Source organism: Rhinopithecus roxellana, chromosome 1 (assembly GCF_007565055.1).
Source record: "Rhinopithecus roxellana isolate Shanxi Qingling chromosome 1, ASM756505v1, whole genome shotgun sequence".
NCBI classification, from domain to species: domain Eukaryota; kingdom Metazoa; phylum Chordata; class Mammalia; order Primates; family Cercopithecidae; genus Rhinopithecus; species Rhinopithecus roxellana.
The window spans coordinates 75,125,805-75,148,706 of record NC_044549.1 but is presented as its reverse complement, the minus strand read 5'-3'; the positions used below and the strand labels follow the sequence as shown (position 1 = coordinate 75,148,706).

The 22,902-nt window shown below is 40.5% G+C and overlaps 1 protein-coding gene and 1 non-coding gene across 2 annotated transcripts in view; both read left to right on the top strand.

The window, feature by feature from the left end:
* The window catches only part of DCP1A (decapping mRNA 1A), a 58,510-nt gene that overhangs the window by 12,890 nt on the left and 22,718 nt on the right, over positions 1-22,902 (top strand). The window contains 2 exon segments of the mRNA XM_010376193.2: positions 14,003-14,069; positions 20,982-21,120. Of these exon segments, the coding sequence (XP_010374495.1) occupies positions 14,003-14,069; positions 20,982-21,120 (206 nt within the window).
* Positions 600-668, top strand: LOC115892179. The gene has a single exon (XR_004052063.1). It is a non-coding gene; the product is annotated as a small nucleolar RNA SNORD38 (small nucleolar RNA).

The following is a 22,902-nucleotide window of genomic DNA, read 5'->3' as shown; positions in this document are numbered from 1 at the left end:
GAATGTTAAAAGTCCATAATTATAGTGACAGATTTTAATAAGCCACTTTAGTAATTGACAGATAAAGCAGACGATTTTTTTTTTAGAGATGAGGTCTTGTTTTATTGCCCAGGCTGGTCTCAACCTCCTGGCCACAAATGATCCTCCCACCTTGGCCTCCCAAAGTGCTAGGATTACAGGTGTGAGCCACCACATCTGGCCACAGACAATAAAGTTACTGGATAGTTGAACAATACAGTTAACAAACCTGATACGATGGACATATAAAAAACCCTGCTGGCCAGATACAGTGGCTCACGCCTATAATCCCAGTACTTTGGGAGTCCGAGGAAGGTGGATCACGAGGTCAGGAGTTCAAGACCAGCCTGGCCAAGATGGTGAAAACCTGTCTCTACTAAAACTACAAAAAATAAAATAAATTAGCCAGACGTGGTTGCAGGCGCCTGTAATCCCAGCTACTCAAGAGGCTGAGGCAGAGAATTGCTTAAACCCGGGAGGCAGAAGTTGCAGTGAGCCAAGATCACACTACTGCACTCCAGCCTGGGCAACAGAGTGAGACTCTGTCTCAAAAAAAAAAAAAAAAAAAAAAACCCTGCTACTCTCAGTGATGAAAATTTTGTCCAGTTCTGCTACTGACATTAACTGATGATAAAGTATGTCTGAGAAGAAAAAAGAAAAAAAAAATCCTACTTCTAGCAATTAGAGAATTTGAGTTTTTTTCGAGTATATATTAGAGGTTTATAAAAATTGCCAAATATAGGCCATTCATCCAAAGAATTTAGGGAGGAAAATAGGGAAATCTGAGTAAAGTTGAAGGAAAATAAGGAGTAGAAATTATTGCAAAAAGTAGAAATTTCAATAGAATAGAGCAGATCAACAAAACAAAAAATTCCACTATAACATGATTGAACAACAATCATTAAAAAAACAAGAGGAGGTACAATATGCAGTATTAGAAATAAAAATATAAATATGTTCCAACTAAAGGCAGAGAACACGCATTTTTAAAAACAAGCCACTGTGAAGAGCTTTTGCCTATAAATTTAAAACTTGGATGAAAGACAGTTTCCTAGGAAAACATAGTTTAACAAAGATTACTTAGGAATAGATAGATTTGAAAGGGCTCATAAATAAAATAATTGGGCCAATAGACTAAAAATCTCTCTCATCACTTCTAAAGAAAATGCTGAGAGGAATGTTCTATTCAGTAAATGGTACTAGGACTGTTAGTTCTCCATGTGGAGACCAGCCTCTGAAAAGGCAGCTACAGGGTTCGTACACTTCTGGTCTAATCTTCAAGGGAAACTTGTCTCCAAAGTCCGCTCTTCTGTGATGAGGAAATCACGCTTCTGTGATTCACTATTCCCTCAGCAAGGTGGTGAGCCTGTTATACATACCTGCTACAAGCAACATACCTCACTATTAGGTTGGTCCAAAAGTAATTGTGGTTTTTGCAATTAAAGTAATGTCAAGAACCACAAATATTTTACACCAACCCAATACACACCTGCTACAAGCAGCACACCTCACTGAGTAGCAGCACACCTCACTGAGTAATACTTCTCTTAGAAGATGTTTTTCCTCAAGACCAGTATCAGAGGTGTTTTGATTTTCACTGTGGACACCTCTTAGGAATAAAGTAGTAATGGGGAATCTTTTTTAAATATCTATATGCTTACCTATCACTTAATTACAAAATGCCCCAAGAATATTCTGTAAAGTGTGTTCTAAGGAATTTTTTAAGAATCTAAACCTGGCATGTGAATCAATAACAAAGTACAGTCATGAGTCACTAAACAACGGGAATATGTCCTAAGAGATGTCATTAGGCAGTTTTGTTGTATGAACATCATAGACTGTACTTAAACATAAATGACGTAGCCTACACACCTAGAATATATGGTATTGCTTTGAGGCTACAAACCTGTATAGCATGTTATTGTACTGAATGTGAGAGGCAGTTGTAGCACATTGGTAAGAATTCGTACATCTAAAAACATCTTAAGAGAAAACGTACAGTGAAAATGTGGTATTATAATCTTAAGAAACCACTGTTATGTATGCAGTCTGTCACTGACCAAAGCAGCATTTGTGGCGCATGACTTGTAAAAGCAAACAGAACTGATTTTTCTCTTTCTTACAGCCAGACAGTCTACAGTATAACCTGGCTAATTGAAAGTATTAATAATATAGGTTTGCAGTACCATCAAGCTCTATAAAATTGGTTCTGGCATTTAATGATTTTCTTTGGCAAAAACTATTTCAATATTGCATTTTAGGCCAGGCACAGTGGCTCATACCTATAATCCTAGCACTTTGGGAGGCTGAGCCAGGCAGATTACAAGGTCAGGAGTTTGAGACCAGCCTAACCAACAAGGTAAAACCCCATTGCTACTAAAAACACAAAAATTAGCCGGGCATGGTGGCACACGCCTGCAATTCCAGCTACTCAGGAGGCTGAGGCAGGAGAATCACTTGAACCTGGGAGGCGGAGGTTGCAGTTAGCCAAGATCGCACCATTGTACTCCAGCCTGGGCAACAGAGCGAGACTCCATCTCAAAAAAAAAAATTGCATATATATACTCCATCTCAAAAAAAAAAAAATATATATATATATATATATAGCGTTTTACCTGGTTTTTAACCAAGGTAATTATTTAACTTAGATACATACCTTAATTCAGTGACATTTATTGAATATGTCATTTGCCAAGCACTTTACCAGCTGCTATATCATATAGATTAAAACTACTGAACTACTGTGCACTTTTAAAGAATTTTATTAATTTTTTTTTAGTTCTTAGGCTCTATTGTATTTTCTTAGAAAATTATAAACTGAAGTTACTAAAGGACGTTAGAACTTTCTGTGTCAAAACTCTACCTTCTTGGTAAGGGTCAAGATTCTTTTTTTCTGAGACAGGGTCTCACTCTGTTGCCCAGGCTGTAGTGTTCAAACGATCCTCCTTCCTCAGCCCCTGCCCTGAGTAGCTAGGACTATAGGTGTGAGCTACCACACCAGCTAAATATTTTTCTTTTAAATAGAGATAGGGTCTCTACAAATTTTTTGTGGTGATAGGGTCTTGCTGTGTTGACCAACCTGGTCTCCAACTCCTGGCCTCAAGCGATCATCCCACCTCAGCCTCCCAAAGTGCTTGGATTACACTAGCCACTGCACCCAGCTGGGTCAGGATTCTTAATGAAATGTGCTACTACATTAAGCCCAAAGCTATGCACGTTTATTCTTAAAACAACCCCCTGTAGATTAATGATAAAAATTAAGGATTTAAGGTCTGTGATTTGAGAGTTATTGGTTGTAAATTTGAATGACTGGGCTAGTAATAGTGACAATCTCATCTACCAGAGAGACAGTAAGGGTATGTACATATTTTTTCTTGGTCATTTTCAGCGGCAGTACTCATCCGTTGTTTGGAAAGAGTATATAGTCTTGATGTTCTCTTCTCAGACCTTATTCTCGCCATAGACCAGTATGTAATGGTAGTTTTAACCAAAAACAATGATAATTTTACTTTATGTGCATGTTAGATATGGCATCTCTTTACTGGAAGCTAATCATTTATAAGGACAACTTTTTCATGTTTCCTCCACCCTAAGGCATGTATCTCCCACTTAATGCCACTTTTTGCATTTTTTAATGTTTTCTGTAAAACCAAAAGCAGTTTTGGGAAAATGGACAAAGCCCTTTTCAGTTTTTCAAAAGAACACAAATATTTCCCGAATTTTATTTTACCTTGACAGGTTTAAACAATTACAAGTTTGTGGTTTGTATGAAACACTTTCAAAGTGATCCTATGTGAGTAATATCTAATCTGAAATTTTCTTAAAAAGGTGTTAATGTCATATAGCTACTAGTCTAGTATGTTGCTCTTTAGCCTGCTTAACCAAAAAAGACAATTATCTCGTAAGTATAATTTAAAATGTCAACAATTATTGCTATTTAATATTTTTAAGAACTTACCTCCAAAAGCCAGAGAGAAGTACCCCTTCGTTTCTGCTTCACTTATCACTTTTCCTTTATATCGGGCATCAATCTCTTGATATATAGTGTTTTTAAGTAAAATTAGATCACTAGAAAAAGTAGGAAGGTTCATTTCCATAGTGTTGAAAATGCCGCTGCCAAATGGAAAGTTTTAGTAAAAGAAATGCTGTAGTGTGTGCTTTTTTTGTCTCTCTGCTTGTCCTTTCTCAGTTCAAGGGTAAGACTCTAAACAGTAGAGATGGTAGGTGGCTGTTGGCATTTAGAGCAAATCTTCAGACTTTTAAAGCACAGTGCAAGAAATTTCCTTACAAGATAAGTTTATAATTTGTCCAGTCCAAAAATGTGAGTTCTCCCTCCAGACTGAAAGAGGAATTCATAAACAACAAGAAAATTTCCGTGGTTCATTCTTTGATACCTTTGAATTCAGTGCAGTTCTTCTTTCTTAGCTTGAAGAAAGGCAGTCTTCCACCATCAGCTGCGGCAGTGCTGTGGTTGGTATGATTCTGTAATCAGTGAAGGAGAAAGGGTCTGTGGCAACTGCATTAGTCTGGCCTTCTGGACCAAGATAAGGAAAGAGCCTTGCTGTTGCCACATTTGTAGACTGAAGAGGTAAAAACACCACAAAAACACAGAGGGACTTAAGACTCAGTGGCTGAGTCTGACTCAGTGACACTGTTAGTTCACATGTTTTAAAAATACATACATTACTTTCTGGCTCATTGTAGGCGCTGCTTAGTATTCTGCTAGAGCATTTACCAGGTGCCTTCTTGGTATCTTCGTAAATCCATTGAACATTTCAGAATTTCCAAAGAAGATGCTTTTCATTATGATTCATTAATTACTGACTTTTTCCCCCTCAGGTAGTGTTGTTAGATAAAAGCACTTTTCATCTTTTTTTTTTATTGTGGTGTTATCTTAATTGTAAAGATTGGTAAAGTTAACCATGCCTGTATCATTTATCTCTTTTAGGTAATTATATTAAGTATTCAATACTTTGAATGTTATTTATTTTGAGAACTCACAAAGGGAATCATTTTTTGTACCTAAGTGACAGAAATATGTTAACTGTAATATGTAGGTTTTCACCTTCTGTTTACACACTGAAGTTATCTGTGTATGTAAAAATTGAAACAGAGTAACCACTAGTCTTTTTTTTTTCTTTTTTTTTTTTTGAGACAGAGTCTTGCTCTGTCACCCAGGCTGGAGTGCAGTGGCCGGATCTCAGCTCACTGCAAGCTCCGCCTCCCGGGTTCCCGCCATTCTCCTGCCTCAGCCTCCCGAGTAGCTGGGACTACAGGCGCCACCACCTCGCCCAGCTAGTTTTTTGTATTTTTTAGTAGAGACGGGGTTTCACCGTGTTAGCCAGGATGGTCTCGATCTCCTGACCTCGTGATCCGCCCGTCTCGGCCTCCCAAAGTGCTGGGATTACAGGCTTGAGCCACGGCGCCCGGCCGACCACTAGTCTTAAGAAGAGAGAAGCTCCTCTGGAGTGTGCAGAATAAACCTTGAGACTGGGCCCTTCGGGTTCAGTGCCCTGGAGGATCCAGGCAGGTCTGAGTCACTTACAAAGTCACTGCTTCCAGGCATGCTCAGCTTTTGCTTTTCTTTTCTTTCTTTTTTTTTTTTTTCTGAGACAGAGTTTTGCTCTTGTCGCCCAGGCTGGAGTACAGTGGCGCAATCTCAGCTCACTGCAACCTCTGCCACCCAGGTTCAAGTGATTCTCCTTCCTCAGCCTCCTGAGCTGGGATTACAGGCAAACGCCACCACGCCTGGCTAATTTTTGTATTTTTAGTAGAAACGGAGTTTCACTGTGTTGGCCAGGCTCGTCTTGAACTCCTGACCTCAGGTGATCCACCCGCCTCAGCTTCTCAAAGTGCTGGGATTACAGGCATGAGCCACCACTCCCAGCCTTTGTTGTTTTTTTTTTTTTTTTTTGGTTTGGTTGGTTTTTTTTTTTGTTTGTTTGTTGGTTTTTTTTTTTGAGGTGGAATTTTGCTCTGTTGCCCAGGCTGGAGTGTGCTGGTGCAGTCTCAGCTCACTGCGACGTCTGCCTCCCAGGCTCAAGTGATTCTTCTGCCTCAGCCTCCACAGTAGCTGGGATTACAGGCACATGCCATCATGCCTAACTACTTTTTTTGTATTTTTAGTAGAGATGGAGTTTTACTATGTTGGCCAGGCTGGTCTTAAACTCCTGACCTCAAGTGCTCCACCCGCCTCGGCCTCCCAAAGTGCTGGGATTACAAGCGTGAGCCACCACACCCGGCCAGCTTTTTCTTTTTAATAAAAGGAAAGCACAGACTAAGCATTTGCTACCAACGTTTTAAAATTACCATATTTTATACATCCATACCTAGATTGCTGATTTTTCTTGTGACAAAATGACATGTGTGGCCACACAGCACTTGGATTCCTGCAAGTACTACAGTCAGCCAGAGTTGTAGGTAAGGCAGGTTCATCACTGATCCCACCACACTCTGAGGTCTCTTATAGTCCGTATTTGTGCTTACAACCCTGCTGTGGATATCAATTAGTAAATTGGTAGAAAAATGTGTAGGAGCGAAGTGAGGGAAAGGAGAGAAAAGAAGTTTCCCCCCTATTTTACACCCCGTCTGACCCATTTCCCAGATCCCTAACTGTAGATTTTTGGAAGCCTAGGAAATGGGAATTCAACTCCATGGAGGTCAAGGGTCATGCTTCCCCCTGCCTTTGTCTTTCCCTTATCATACATAAAAATGATATTTGTGTGGGATACTGGAACGACTAGACTGCCAGTGCAGGGGTTGGACATGTCCAACATTTGGCAGAACCATAATCATTTACACCAACATTCCCCCACCTTTTTGGCACCAGGGACCAGTTTTATGGAAGACTGTTTTTCAATGGATGGGGATTGGGGAATTGTTTCAGGATGATTCAGACACATTACATTTATTTTGCACTTTATTTCTGTTAGTATTGTAATATATAATGAAATAATTATGCAACTCAACATCATGTAGAATCAGTGGGAGCCCTGAGCTTGTTTTCCTGCATCTAAACAGCGGTCCGATCCGGAGGTGATGGAAGACAATAACAGATCATCAGGCGTTAGATTCTCGTAAGGAACCACAATCTAGATCCCTCACATACGCAGTTCACAGTAGGGCTGGAGCTCCTATGAGAATCTAATGCCGCAGCTGATCTGACAGGAGGCAGAGCTCGGGCAGTAATGCTCTGTTGTCTGCCACTTACCTCCTGCTGTGCAGCCTGGTTCCTGACAGACCATGGACCAGTACCAATCCGTGACCCTGAGGTTGGGGACCCCTGATTTACACCACACACTTTAGAAGCTGTACTTTAAGGAGTTGTGGGTACTGTGTGGCAATAGCGATAGAAATCCTAAAAGCAAAGGCAAAACCCTAGTGCAATTCACTGTTTTACTTAGGGTTGCCCATTGTTTAAGAATAAAGCTTTTGCAAGTGGGAGTAATTAGTTGTGATATTGTTGGGTTTATTTTCCTAATTCCTAAAGAAGTTCAATGGTCATTTCATGTGTCTGAATTCTATATTGAGATTATAATGTTAATGGGATAGTGGAAGAAGTATTTTGAGTTAATATATTCAGATTTGATTTAATTTAGACAGAGGCACCAAATTTTTAAATGATGAAGACCTTGAAGAGTAGCATTTTTAAATTACCTGTCCTGAGTCTTTTAATCATTGTTGAATTATTCAATAAGTACATAATACAATTTAAATTTTAGAAATCGGACTCTTTCTCTACCATATTATGTTCGGTGGTGGTCTGAAATGAGTGGGTTTTTTGGCCAAAAGGGTTAAGCTGCAAAGATAATTGAATCACATTTTCCAGCGTTACTTGCAGATATACAGCATCTCATCTACCTAAGTGTTTGTAACATGCCAAAATCTGTTATGATCTCACGTCACTCAGTCTTAGGCTCCATATCCTTTTTCGTGTGTGTTTGTGTGTGTGTGTGTTTTCTGCTCCTCTATCTTGGAGGCCTTTCTCCCCTTCTCTCTCTTTCCTAACCCTTTGATGTTCCTGGAGAGCCTCCATGCTTATTCTTGTCTTAAAGGAAACGATCTGCCGAGGGAGAGGTATTTGCTTTTTCACTTGCCAGGGCTGACTTTTGTTTATATACCTATTCCATTTTTATATATAAAAAGTGTATTTGTCTATACCCAAAGCCCGTTTTCTTGTTTTTGTTTCCTGGTGTAAGAGATCTTTGTCATTATTATCTTTAGAAATTGTGTAACTTTTCTTCTCCTTATTTATTTTCTCAAGCACAGAGTTTCAGGAAAAAGAAATTTTATGACTCTTAACATCACTACCAAAAAGCTTTTTATCAAACCCCCTTTTTGCTTCGCACCATACTGAGAAAATCTCCAGCCTCCTCAGATCCTTTTAGAAAGTAGGTTAGATCTAAATAATGAATCACAAAGACAACATATGTATGAGAGTGATTCCCAGCTCTGTTTTTGTGACATTTCACAGCATCTCTAGAAGTCGCAAGGGATTTTACAAAGATACCAAATTAATTTGACTTTTCTTGATCTTGTGTGAGCCATGTACCTCTCTCAAGATGAGAAACAGTGAAATATTATATGAAATCATAATAGGTTGGTATATCTTTAAACGGGTCTAAGGAAATAGAAAACTTACTCAAAACTCCAGTTATTAAAATTTCTCAATACAAAATAGTTCAAATACCTTTAATTTTTGTAATAAGTTTTTTTTTTTTTTTTTTTTGATTTTCGAAAGAATGGGACCTTCATTTGAAAAGCAAAGGAAACATTTAATGTTTGATATTCTTAGATGGATTTTGATATTTTTTGTGGAAGGCAATGAAATGTTCTATCACACCTCCTAACTTTTTCTTCTTTTTTCTTTTTTTTTTAATTAAAAAAAAATTTTTTAAATAAACAAGGTCCCACTGTGTTACCCAGGCTGGTCTTGAACTGCTAGGCTCAAGTGAACCTCCCGCCTCAGCCTCTCAAAGTGTTAGGATTAGAGATGTGAGCCACCGCACCCAGCCAACTTTTCAATGTCTTGTCTATCTTGTGCAACATGACTGACTTAGGATAGCTGTTAGCAGTCACAGTGTGTGGTAGGTATCCATTAACTAAGTAGTTTCTTTCATCTTGAGAAAGGCCATTTGTAAAACAGTGTGCCATCATTTGCCATAGCAAAAGGCAATACTATGTTGCCAAAAACCTAAATTCTCTGTGGCATAGTTAATCAGAGAAATTTATTTCAGCAAGTGAATTGTTGGCAGAATGTGTTGGGCCTTAGAGTGTAAGTTCTCTTGAGGGAAGAATGTTTACCTTTGGTTTGAAGAGGAGGTCCTCTGCAGTTTTAGCTATCTGGTGAACTTGTCTGTCTTTCCTCATGAGTGATAGTGACAGGCTCCGTGGCAGCTCCCTGGGCTTTCTTGCCAGTTGCATGCACTGACGGTTTGATATGTTGGCAGACAGAGCTGATTCTTGGATGCGTGTCTGAACCTCTACAGGTCTGCTTTTGGCAGAATCGAGTGTGACTCTTATCCCTTACCCATTAAGCTATCATTATGGCTTTCTTATCTTTATTTCTTCTGCAAACATGCCTTTGAAAGTGTTTGGCTCTTTTTAGGCAGTTTGATAATATACAAAAGCAGAAGGCATGTGCCTTATTTCTAAATTATATTGTATTTCTTCAAAGGAAAAGGGGGGCATCTTAAATGAAGGATTTTCAAAATAAGTTGACAGCTTTGATGGACTTATTGTGATTATTGATAAGAAGTTCTTTCCTAAGAGTTAAATTTAGAAGCACTTGTGAAAATACACTTAATTGCTTCTGTTTAGCACAGAAAAAATTGTGTGTTCCTCTGTAAGCCTGATGTGTTGCATATCATAAACACTTTTTTTTTTTTTTTTGAGACGGAGTCTTGTCCTGTCACCCAGACTGGAGTGCAGTGGCGCGATCTCAGCTCACTGTAGCCTCCACCTCCTGGGTTTAAGCGATTCTCCTTCCTTAGCCTCCTGAGTAGCTGGGATTATAGACATGCATCACCACGCCCAGCTACTTTTTGTATTTTTAGTAGAGACAGGGTTTCACCATGTTGGCCAGGATGGTCTCGAACTCCTCACCTCAGGTGATCCACCCACCCCAGCCTCCCAAAGTTCTGGGATTACAGGCGTGAGCCACTGCACACGGCCACATGTCATAAATTTTTCTTATCACTGTGTATTGTTTTAGTATGTCCAGATTAATATCGCTTATTGGAGGAAAACAAATTTTTGTATTTGGACTTCGGTGTTTGGGTTGTTCATTAGCCAGGCTTGGAAGAGGCATATTTCAAGAAAGGTGGTCATGTATAATTGCCATATATGGAGTCTTTTTAAAGCCCTGATCTGATTTACTGTAGTTGGAGCAAGCCTTAGCTGCTAAGATCATAACTAAGACCCTGCAGTAGATAATGCTTATTATCTCTGTAACAAGGCTGCTTCTGTGCTCCTTCCATTGAGATGTTAAAGCTGAGTGAATTTATTGACTTACCGTCATGTAAAACATTCCAAAATTACTTGTTATTCATTGGAGTTTGATTCTGTTTGGAGCACTCACAGTGCTTTGACGTTCTGTGAACAAAAGAGGCACTGTGAAAATGGATTCCAAACATGGGAAACTCTTCCCAGCTGGTTGAAGGCTCAGAGACTAGCAAGCCTGGACTTCCTTCAGGTAGTGCGGCCACCTGTGGGACACATGGCCATACACGGGCTCTATAGATTTGAGCAGTTTTGGTGTAATTAGAGGTTTTTCCCTGCCTGAGAAGCCCTTTGTAAACAGCGTAGGATTTTTTCTTGTTCATGATCTTCAATCATTAAAATGAAGCCATTCACTCACTCTGTGTATCAATCATGTTTTAATTAACTCTGCAATAACAGTGGACTCAAAATTATATTTCTACTGAGAAGGGAACTTTTATATATATAATTATATACATAATTACATTATATACATAATTATATATATAACATATATATATAATTTTTTTTTTTTTGAGACAAAGTTTCACTCTTGCTGCCCAGGCTGGAGTACAATGGCACGATCTCAGCTCACTGCAACCTCCACCTCCCGGTTCAAGAGAGTCTCCTGCCTTAACCTCCCGAGTAGCTGGAATTACAGGCATCCACCACAATGCCTGACTAATTCTTTGTATTTTTAGTAGAGACAGGTTTCACCATGTTGGCCAGGGTGGTCTCGAACTCCTGACTTCAGGTGATCCACCCGCCTTGGCCTTCCAGGGTGCTGGGATTGCAGGCATGAGCCACTGCGCCCAGCCAAGAAGGAAACTTTTAAAGTTATGATTTGCCATGAAGTCTTTTGTGGAATAATGGCCTTAATTTAGGGTGAAACAAATAATTGATCATTAAAATAACTTTTAATAGCAGTGGTTTTCTAAATCGATATATACTGATAATATATTTATAGAATTCAAATAATAGTTATAAAAATGATTTTTTGATTTATTTAAAATCTCTTGTGCTAGCACTTCTATTTCCTATATTCTATAGCACCCTCTTAATGTGCCTTTTAATTTAATTATGTATTCTTTTATGTGTCACTTTAATCATCAAGCATAACTAAGCTCACTAACTTTGTTTCTATAAAAAAATGTAATGTTATTTCAATGCAATGAGATGTAAGCAATGAAAATGTAGTAACAAGATAACTGGTCTAGGATTGAGAAGACACAAGTTTGTTTTTTGGGTTTGTTTGTTTTGAGACAGAGTTTCGCTCTTGTTGCCCAGGCTGGAGTGTAGTGGTGCAATCTCAGTTCACTGCAGCCTCCGCTTTCCGGGTTCAAGCAATTCTCCTGTCTCCGCTTCCCGAGTAGCTGGGATTACAGGCATGTGCCACCATGCCCAGCTAATTTTGTATTTTTAGTAGAGACAGGGTTTCACCATGTTGGCCAGCTGGTCTGGAACTCCTGACCTCAGGTGGTTTGCCCGTCTTGGCCTCCCAAAGTGCTGGGATTATAGGCGTGAGCCACCACGCCTGGCCTGACCCAAGTTTTACTTACAGCTCTGAGACTGACTTTTTTCTCTCATTTGTTAATAAGTTACTTAGTCTCTCCGTTAACCCGTATTCCCATCCATAAAAATGCAAAATGAAACTTCCAATTAAACCGAGTAGCATAGACTTCTCTCTGCCTGCCACTTACAACTATAAAACCTGGAAATGACACAACAGACAATCTGGAGAACTGTGAAAGGTAGAAGGAGGACGATCTGGTCAGGAACCCAGAACTGGTGGAACAGCAGCAGGAAAGTGTCTTACAAACCCCTACCCAACATAAGAAGGGGGCCTGGGCCTGGTGTTTCTTGACCTTCAGCCTAGCAATAGAAGGTGGCCCGGGCAGGCTCATTCCTCTCCTAGACTGAACGAGAGTCCTGCCGGCAATACTAGGCCAGCCCAGCAAAACTGGCAAGGATTGGAAGCCCCACTAATGACAATTGGCCACCAGGTGACTTCTGCATCTCCCTTCCATGAAGGCGGTGGAGCAGGAAGAGCAAAGAGGATCTCATTACAACCAGCTTGGAATGGACAGCAGTCTTCTATGACTTCTGTAGTTTCATTTATATAATGTAATACTCTTGAAATTACAACATTGTAGAAATAGAGAACAGGTTCCTATTTGCCAAGAGTCAGGGACAGGAGAGGAGCCAGAGCAAGGTGGATGTGGGCTCTAAAAGGGCACCAGGGATCCTGGTGGCCGTGGAAATTTCTGTATCTGGACTGATGTCAGTATCCTGGCTGTAATAGTATACCATAGTTTTGTAAAATGTTACCATTGGAGGAAACAATTGAGATCTGTCTGTTCTTTTCAATTGCATGTGAAGGTGCAATTATTTCAAAATAAAAAGTTGTAATGTTTATTTAAAAAAGGCATGATGATACCTGCCATTTCTGTGCTAGGGAATCATTGTAAGTATTTAAGGAGGTGCAAAGTGTGCTGAGCTGTGAGTGTCATCATATGGGCACACATGGTAGCAATGGGTCTTATCCATCCATGTGTCTGTTTCAGCATGTATGTTCAGTATTTCTACTCTACCTTATCCAAAGAGCATTTATAGTAGCTTTTATATATTATAATCTTTAATAAAGTTCATTTATCTTGCAGTAAATTTTTTTAGGGCTTTCTTTGAACTGAGCACCATATTGGAAATAAAAAGAGTGGGATAAGAAGTGCCATAGACGGAGCTCAGTCCGTTTCACATGTAAACAGTCAGTCATAGGATGGATATAGAGCTGGCATTTGTTTTGAAAGCTTTTTGTTGTAACAATTTTCGTATCTTTTTTTTTTTTTTTTTTTTAATGGAGTCTCACTCTGTTGCCCAGGCTGGAGTGCAGTGGCATGATCTCGACTCACTGCAACCTCTGCCTCCCGGGCCCAAGCGATTCTCCTGCCTCAGCCTCCCGAGTAGCTGGGATTACAGGCACGCCACCACAGCCGGCTAATTTTTGTATTTTTAGTAGAAATGGGTTTCATCATGTTGGCCAGGCTGGTCTTGAACTCCTGACCTCAAGTGATCCGCCCACCTCGGCCTCCCAAAGTGTTGGGATTACAGGTGTGAACCACCACGCCCGGCAACAATTTTAATATTAATTTAGAATGCATCTTAGAATCAATATGATTCTTAGTTTAATTGGAAGCCTTTTTCTTGAAAGCTTGATAGCACATAACTAATGGTTGCATCTTACGCTTTGTAACGTCTTAGGTTCACTGAGATCTGGTGATAATGTCTAAAACTATTTTGTGTAATTTTTATCTGAATGTTTTACCTGTCCTGATTTTATTAAACAGCATTTGGGGAGGAGATACTTGTTTTCTTTAGATTGACTATTAACAATTTGAGGGTCTGATGGTATATTTAGTGACATTCCATGTTGATAATATATTATTTACGTATACCCAAATATTGAAACCTCATTTCCTCTTATCTTTTTTTCCCTTTGTTTTTCAAGTGTCGATATATAGTATCTGGTTTTACGACAAGAATGACTGTCACCGCATAGCAAAACTCATGGCTGAGTAAGTATATTACTCCATAAATTTAACTGATGGTATGTGAGAAATGAAGAATAATCCCCTTCCACTTCTCTTTGTAAGTCTACCAACTCATGTATTTCCCCAATTTCTTTTTACTGCCAAAAACTTGGAAAAGGCCAAAAAGCTTTAAAATATATATAATTATTATCTTACTCCTCCCAGTGTGCATTTCAGTTTCCTTTCAGTCTTCTTTTTGTGTATTTTAAGTACATATGTGTGATTGTTTTTTACAAAAATAGGATCATACTGTATATACTGCTTTTCTTATGAACAGCATTTTTCCGAGGCATTAAATCTTTCTCTGTAGTATTTGTGACAGCTGCATTGTATCCAGCTCTATAGACAGATCATTATTTAACCAGAACCTTACTGTTGGACCTGTAGGTTAGGGCTGCCAAACTGCCTGGCTCCAGAGGATATCTGCATCAGGTGTACAGCCTGACCATATACAGTGGCTCTGATTTAGGTTCTGTCCAGATTTCCACTGTAACAAGTGATACCATATGTGATAGCCTGATAGAGAACTCTCACACACGTCTGTGTTTAGTTCTTTTAAGTGAACTTGTGTTTGACACAGACTCTAGGCTTAGCAGGCCCCAATCCACTCATGGGTTGTGTTCCAGAAGATTTTTTGTAACTCAGAACCTTGAAATTTAGAAAATTATTTTCCTTGAGTTAATGTTCTAAAGGACAGTTCATTGTCCTCTCTCAAGCTAGCCTGTAGAAGCCAGCCCTTGTGTGACCTGTCCGTATTGCTGGACTGCCATTCTGGATTCTGGAAGCCCACGACATGGGGCTGCAGGGTGCCTGAGGGACTACAGAGCTCTGGGCAAAATGCTATAAATAGGTAGACGGTGTGCTCTGGTGCACTTCTGCTTTTTTTCAGTTTTTGCCTGAATCTTCTCAGAAATGTGGACCTCTCTCCCTGCTCCGCCATCCCCATCTGTCAAATTAAAATTCCCTTTGCTCTCTTGCAGTTTTCAATCTACACGTTTTAAAGAAAATAATCTTAAATTTTTTAGCAGTCTAATCTTATTTTATTTTTATTTTATTTTACTTTATTTGGTTTTTTTTTTAGACAGAGTCTCGCTTTGTCATGCAGGCTGGAGTGCAGTGGCGCAGTCACAGCTCAGTGCAGCCTCAAACTCCTGGGATCAAGTGATCCTTCCATCTCAGCCTCCCAAGTAGCTGGGACTACAGGCATGCACCACCACTATCAGCTAATTTTTTGGGATGTGGGTAGAGACAGGGTCTCACTATGTTGCCCAAACTGGTCTTAAAGTCTTAGGCTCAAGCAATCCTCCAAAGTACTGGGATTATAGGCGTGAGCCACCGTGCCAAGCCAACAGCCTAATTTTAAACTCATGAAAGTATATATAAGTAATTAACCCAGAACCTCAGTTCAGGGTATATTTACATTGTAAAGAAGGCAGACATAGCTAAGGCCAGGTTATGATCTAAGACTACCAACATGTCCTGATCGGAAGTTATCAGCCCCCTGCTTTGTTGCCTGTTCTGGCTGTGAGCTTGCAGGGCAGGCTCATGTTTATTACTTGTGTATACCCGGAGGGCATCATTAATTTTTTTTTTCTTTTGAAATGGGATGTTGCCATATTGCCCAGGCTAGTCTCAAACTCCTGGGCTTAAGGGATCCTCCCTGCCTCAGCCTCCCAAGTAATTGAGACTATAAGCACAAGCCACCATACCCAGCTAAAACCATTTTTCAACAAAGCCATTTATTTGATGATCACTCGTTTTAGCTTTGAAAGTGACAGCAAAGGCAGCTTACTTGTGGTTACTTAGACACAGGGTTGGGCCGGGCACGGTGGCTCACGCCTGTAATCCCAGCACTTTGGGAGGCCGAGGCAGGCGGATCACGAGGTTAGGAGATCGAGACCATCCTGGCTAACACGGTGAAACCCCGTCTCTACTAAAAATACAAAAAATTAGCCGGGCACGGTGGCGGGCGCCTGTAGTCCCAGTTACTCAGGAGGCTGAGGCCGGAGAATGGCGTGAACCTGGGAGGCAGAGCTTACAATGAGCCGAGATTGCGCCACTGTACTCCAGCCTGGGCGACAGAGCAAGATTCCATCTCAAAAAACAAACAAACAAACAAAAAGAAGACACAGTGTTGGCCGGGCGCGGTGGCTCATGCGTGTAATCCTAGCACTTTGGTAGGCTGAGGCGGGCGGATCACTGAGGTCGGGAGTTCGAGACCAGCCTGATCAACATGGAGAAACCCCATCTCTACTAAAAACACAAAATTAGCCGGGTGTGGTGGTGCATGCCTGTAATCCCAGCTACTCAGGAGGCTGAGGCAGGAGAATCACTTGAACCCAGGAGGTGGAGGTTGCAGTGAGCCAGGATCACACCACTGCACTCCGGCCTAGGCAACAAGAGTGAAACTTTGTCTCAAAAAAACAAAAACAAAAACAATAGCAGCAAAAGAAGACACAGGGTTGTTGATTTATGGTTATCTAGAAATCCAGAATTTTTTCTAAACTTTGGAATATATTAATATATAAACACTTTCTCCTACAGAATGAGCATTTGGGCCCTGAGTGAAACGATCTGGGTCTTTTAGCTCTAACAACTATTGAAAGAAAACCATTTATCTATCAGGGCAAGTATTACCCCTAATGCAAGATTTCAAATGGTAAATGAAGCTGAAGACTGAAGGCCTTTCTAAAAATATTTTATTGAACCCAGAAATAGGATGAGGATGAGGAGTAGAAATGGGAAGCTGGAAGGGAAAAGAAGAGCATTGGGACTTCTTTCACCAGAAATGCCCGAAAAGGGACAATTGCTTAAATTTTCAGCTTGTTTGACTAGAATCAGGTGTGTTACTAAAAGTGCTTTGAGCCTGGGCACAGTGGCTCGTGCCTGTAGTCCCAGCACTTTGGGAGGTGAAGGCAGGGAGGATTGCTTGAGGCCAGGAGTTCAAGACCATCCTGGCCTGAGAATAGCAAGACTCATCTCTGTTTAATAATTAAAAAAAAAAAGGAAGAAGAAAAGAAAGTGATTAGAGAGGCCAGGCGCAGTGGTGTATACCTGTCATTTCAGCTATAACACTTATGAGGCTCAGGTGGGCAGATCACTTGGGCCCCAGGAGTTCAAGATCAACCTGGGCAACATAGTGCGATCCCATCTCAAAAAAAAAAAAAATAGTGATTCGAGAATACCATGGTGAAACTGTTGATAATGAGTTTTAAGTGTCTGGCCTATTTATGGCTGAAGAGAATACTGTATGTTACCCTTAACTTTGTGATAAATGCCTTTCTGGTCACCAAAACTAAAGAAGACTATCTGTCTTTGTTCTAAATCTGCCTGCATAAGCCTGTTTGTTACATTTTTTTATTGTCATTTGCTACATATTTGACAGTATCACCTCTACTAACCCAAAATACTAGTACAGTTCTTGTTAGTATATTGTACATATAAATAAATGTGTCCATCAGTGCCCATTCTTTTAAATACAATTCTTCCCATCACTGTTGACAGCCACAATATAATAAAGATCCTCCAAGTAAAAAACTGATTTACTCCAAACAATGTTTATAAAAATGAGAAACTATATAGGAAAATGAGTGAACTTCTAGACCTATATCATCTAAATTTGGATATTCTCTGGTCAGTGGTGGCAGAGTTGAAAACCCACTAAACTTAGAAGATGTTGACTCTCCTAAAGAGGAAATCCAGTCTGCCAGAAACTCTTTTTTTTTTTTTAAGACAGAGGCTTGCTCTGTCACCCAGGAGTGCAGTGGTGTGATCTCGGTTCACTGCAGCCTCTGCCCCGCCGGGTTCAAGCAGTTCTCCTGCCTCAGCCTCCCGAGTAGCTGGGATTACGAGCGCCTGCCACCGCACCCAGCTAATTTTTGTATTTTTAGTAGAGATGGGGTTTCAACATCTTGGCCAGGCTGACCTTGAACTCCTGACCTCATGATCTACCCACCTTGACCTCCCAAAGTGCTGGGATTACAGGCATGAGCCACCACACCCGGCCTCAGAAACTCTTTTTAACAATAAAATGTTGTTTGAATGTTTGGCCACATAGACTATGTAAACTTTGGAGAACTCATGGAAGTAAGCTTTATTCCTGATCTTACAGACATCTTAGGAGTAGGTTTTGGTGTTTGAAAGGAAAGGAGAACGGCATGGGTGCTATTCATAAAGTTTGGTTAGAAGAGGCCTTAGAGTCCAAGCCTCATTTATGTGAGAGTCCCTTCCATACCACCCCTGACAGCTTCTGCTTTCAGCAGTGGTGAGCTTTATAAAATTACCTGTTCTGGCTGGGCACAGTGGCTCATGCCTGTAATCCCAGCACTTTGAGAGGCTGAGGTGGTCGGATCACTTGAGATCAGGAGTTCAAGACCAGCCTGGTCAACATGGCGAAACCCTGCCTTTACTAAAAACACAAAAATTAGCCAGGCATGGTAGTGCACACCTGTAATCCCAGCTACTAGGGAGGCTTTGGCATGAGAAAAGAAAAGAAATATTCTTCTTTTAAACCAAAATAATCACAGAATCACAGATCCTAGTCTGGGTCAGGGAAAAGTTAAATACCAGCATGGCCAAGTCAGGCAACATGTCAGGAAGTAGGTGGAAAACAGGCTGTGTGACAGATCCTTTATGAAGATGGATTCAGGCTGATGTGACCTATATCTGAGCATTAAATAAACAGTTCATATTTGGTCTTATTCTCATATCCCATACCAGTCTTTCAGTCTACCATGAAATTCATGATTCTACATTTGTTTTAGAAGTAATAGTCTTATGAAGAGCTATAAAAATCTAGATAGAGAAACTATCTAGATAAGGTAACTAATCTTAAAGCCACATTTTCCAAACAGGAATTCTGCCTCAGAGGAAAATTCTATAATCAAATAAAATTTGAGAATATCTATAGGCCTGCCCTTGGAGAATCACAATAAATTTTTGCGTGCTTAAAATCAACTGGCCAGGTGTGGTGGCTCATGTCTATAATCCCGGCACTTTGGGAAGCTGAGGTGGGAGGATTGCTTGAGGCCAGGAGTTTGAGACCAGCCTGGGCAACATGATGAGACCTTGTCTGTACAATAAAAAAATAAGTAAAACAAACAGAAATTCAGTGGGTGGGTTGTGGTAGTTCATGCCTTTAATCCCAGTATTTTGGGAGGCTGAGGCAGGAAGATCACTTGAGACTAGGAGTTTTGAGACCAGCCTGGGCAACATATCAAACCCCATCTCTACAAAAATAATAATAAAACTCAAGCACACCAACATGGCACAAGTATACATATGTAACAAACCTGCACGTTATGCACATGTACCCTAGAACTTAAAGTATTAAAAAAAAAAATTTTTTAAAAAAAAACCTCAAGGATTCTGTTTTTCCTTTTTTTTTTAAGTCGGTTTAATATTGTTTAACCCAGTATTTTTAAATAAAAAAGCCATCTCTGTCCACCTCTTCCCCACACTGTAATGAGAGCTCCTGTGGAGGCTGGGTTTTTCGGTTTTTAAAACAGGGTTTCACTGTATTGCCCAGGCTGGTCTCAAACTCCTGGGCTCAAGTGATCTTCCTGCCTCAGTCTCACAAAGTGCTAGGATAATAGGCATGAGCACTGTGCCTGGCCTAAATGAATCTTTAAAAAAAAAAAAAAAAAAAAAAAAAAAAAAGTTGCTTTATTAAAATTTATTATTCAGGCTTGAAAGCTTGAAGAAAAATATAGGAAATAATAAAATATGTATGTTCAGTTCCTAACATTTTGCTGTAATTGTTTCAGATCTTTCTATACAAGGGAGAAGGGGATGTTCTTAAAAACTGGAAACCCACTTAGTGTGTGGTTTTTTTGTTTTTTTGTTTGTCTGTTTGTTTGTTTTTGAGTCAGGGTCTCCCTCTGTCACCCAGGCTGGAGTGCAGTGGCGTGATCTCAGCTCATCGCAACCTCTACCTCCCAGACTCAAGCAGTCCTCCCACCTCAGCCTCCCAAATAGCTGGGGCCGCAGGCGTGTACCACTACGCCCAGCTAATTTTTGTATTTTTTGTAGAGATGGGGTTTTGCCAAGTTGCCCAGGCTAAGTTGGTGGTTTTTTAAAGGGAGAATAGGGGAAACCTTTTATTTGCTTATGGTGTTATCATTAACTTTTAAGGATTCACCAGGACCTCTATTTTCAAGAAATGACTTTGTCCTTACTAGCCCAGTGTCAATCCAAACTTTCCACAGAGGATTTGTTCAACTATGCAGCCTTCCTGTGTCTTGGTGGCATTGTCCATTTTCAGATTTACTTTAGCAATTAGTTTGACTGATTTTGAAATACTTCAAGGGAAAAAGGGAGATACCTTAGTGGAGTTTTTAATGCATCTCTGCCAGCTCTAGGAAGGAATTCTGTATTTTTATCCTTCTGAAGGGTAAATATTGGCACTATTAATGAGACGGTGAAATGGTAAGTCATATATTCCTGAAATGAGGTAACTGAGGTTCTGTGTTATATATTGCAAGAATAATGTCATTGGCTGGGCGCAGTGGCTCATGACTATGATCCCAGCACTTGGGGAGGCCGAGGGCAGATCATGAGGTCAGGAGATCGAGACCATCCTGGCTAACACAGTGAAACCCTGTCTCTACTAAAAACACAAAAAATTAGCCGGGCGTGGTGGCGGGTACCTATAGTCCCAGCCTACTCAGGAGGCTGAAGCAGGGGAATGACGTGAAGCCAGGAGGCGGAGTTTGCAGTGAGCCGAGATTGCACCACTGCACTCCAGCCTGGGTAACAGTGCGAGACTCCATCTCAAAAAAAAAAAAAAAAGAATAATGTCATCATGCGACACTCTTAGTGTGTCCTTGGAAGATGAACACCAAAAGAAACCTTGGGTCAGATTTTAAGAGGCCTTTCTTAAACCTTGTTCTCCTCTAGTGTGGTAGAAGAGGAGACACGGCGATCCCAGCAAGCTGCTCTGGATAAACAGAGTCCCAGCCAGGCCAATGGCTGCAGCGACCACAGGCCCATCGACATCCTGGAGATGCTGAGCAGAGCCAAGGATGAGTATGAGAGGGTAAGGCTCTCTGAGTACTTGGGTGCTGACCAAGGAAGACCAAAAGGAGAGGAGGAGGTCTGCAGGAAACTATTTTACTAGGGAAGCTGGCCTCCAGGACCAGCAGAAATATAAGTTCAAAAAGAAAGCATGTTAACATGCTCCTGTAATCAGTCCCAGCTACTTGGCAGGCTGAGGAAGGAAGATCACTTGACCCCGGGAGTCAGAGGCTGCAGTGAGCTATGGTTGTGCCACTGCACTCCAGTCTGGGCAACAGTGAGACCCTGTGTCTCTTTTTAAAGGTGTGTCTTACAATTTTAAATCTAAAACATAAGGAAAGAACTCGCTTACCCCAGAGTACTTGTTTTTGGCAGGAAAATTTACAATGCTTTTTTCTACTCCTATAAGATTACTATGGGAGAAGATGGTCTTGGAGTGCAGAAGTTAGCTCGCAGCAGCTAGTTCTGGTAAAGCTTCGTGCCTCTTTACCACTGCCGTTTCTGTTAGGATCCTCAGTGGTCCTAGGAATTTGTGTAGGCTTTAAAAGTATTCTGATAGTTTGTACCACATAATACTAAAAAGTATGCTCATGGTCTGTAATTGGTGGTAGATGCACAACCTTCATTAAGCTTCATTTGAAATTTTACCCAAATGAGAGGCTTTTCTGAAATTCACTGTTTTCTTTCTCTTCTGTTTTGCATTTTAGTTTATAAATTAGCTGATAAAATTCTCTCCCAAAAGTTGAATAAAATGGCAGTTGTCGTACATTAGTTAATTTATTCAATACCTGCTTATGAACCATCTACTATGTGCAAGCAGTGGGCATTTCATGGTTATGAAACTCTCCTGGAATTTTACTTGGCACCTCAAAGCCCCCATGCTTCGCTGGAGTGAGACAAACTCTCTACTGCTGAACTTTCTTTTAGCGGAATTATACTGTCACCTTACTCTTCACTAAATATTGAATTAAGTGCTTTCCTTTCATGCCTGTTTCATCCTCACCAGAACTTCAAGGAACAAAATGTGAAAAAGCACTGTTTCGCATACAGTTCTGCTGTAATACTAGCTACTAAATTATTAATCGATGATCCTGAAAAAAGCTTCAAATTGGCAAAACGAGTTAAGGTACTGTTGAAAAGATAAAACTAGAGTGAGAGAGAATAGACCTAGTTGCCAGGAGTGGAAGGAGGTCATGATTGCAATAGGACAGCACAAGGGAAATTTTTTTGGATGATTGGAACTGTTTTGTATCCTGATTATGCCTATAGGAACAGAAATAGAATGGTACACCCCTTAAAAATTAATTTCACCATATGTTAGCTTTTACTTAAAATCAGGCCGGTCACGGTGACTTACGCCCCCCATAATCCCAGCACTTTGGGAGGCCGAGGTGGACCGATCACAAGGTCAGGAGTTTGAGACTACCCTGGCCAACGTGGTGAAACCCTGTCTCTACTAAAAATACGAAAAAAAAAACAGCTGGGCATGGTGGCTCACACCTGTAATCCCAGCTACTTGGGAGGCTGAGGCAGGAGAATTGCTTGAACCCAGGAGGCAGAGGTTGTAGCGAGCCAAGATTGCGCCATTGCAGTCCAGCCTGGGCAACAGAGCAAGACTCCGTCTCGGAGAAACAAATAAAGATTAAAAGAATATGTGATAAAGTAATACCATTATCTTTTTCTTAAAAAGGTCATAAAAATAACAGTTGTGGCCAACACTGTTGTCTCAAATTAGGTGCTCATTGTTCTAGAAATTTTATTGCATGTTACTTACATTGGAGTACAGAGCAAACATTTCGAGGTT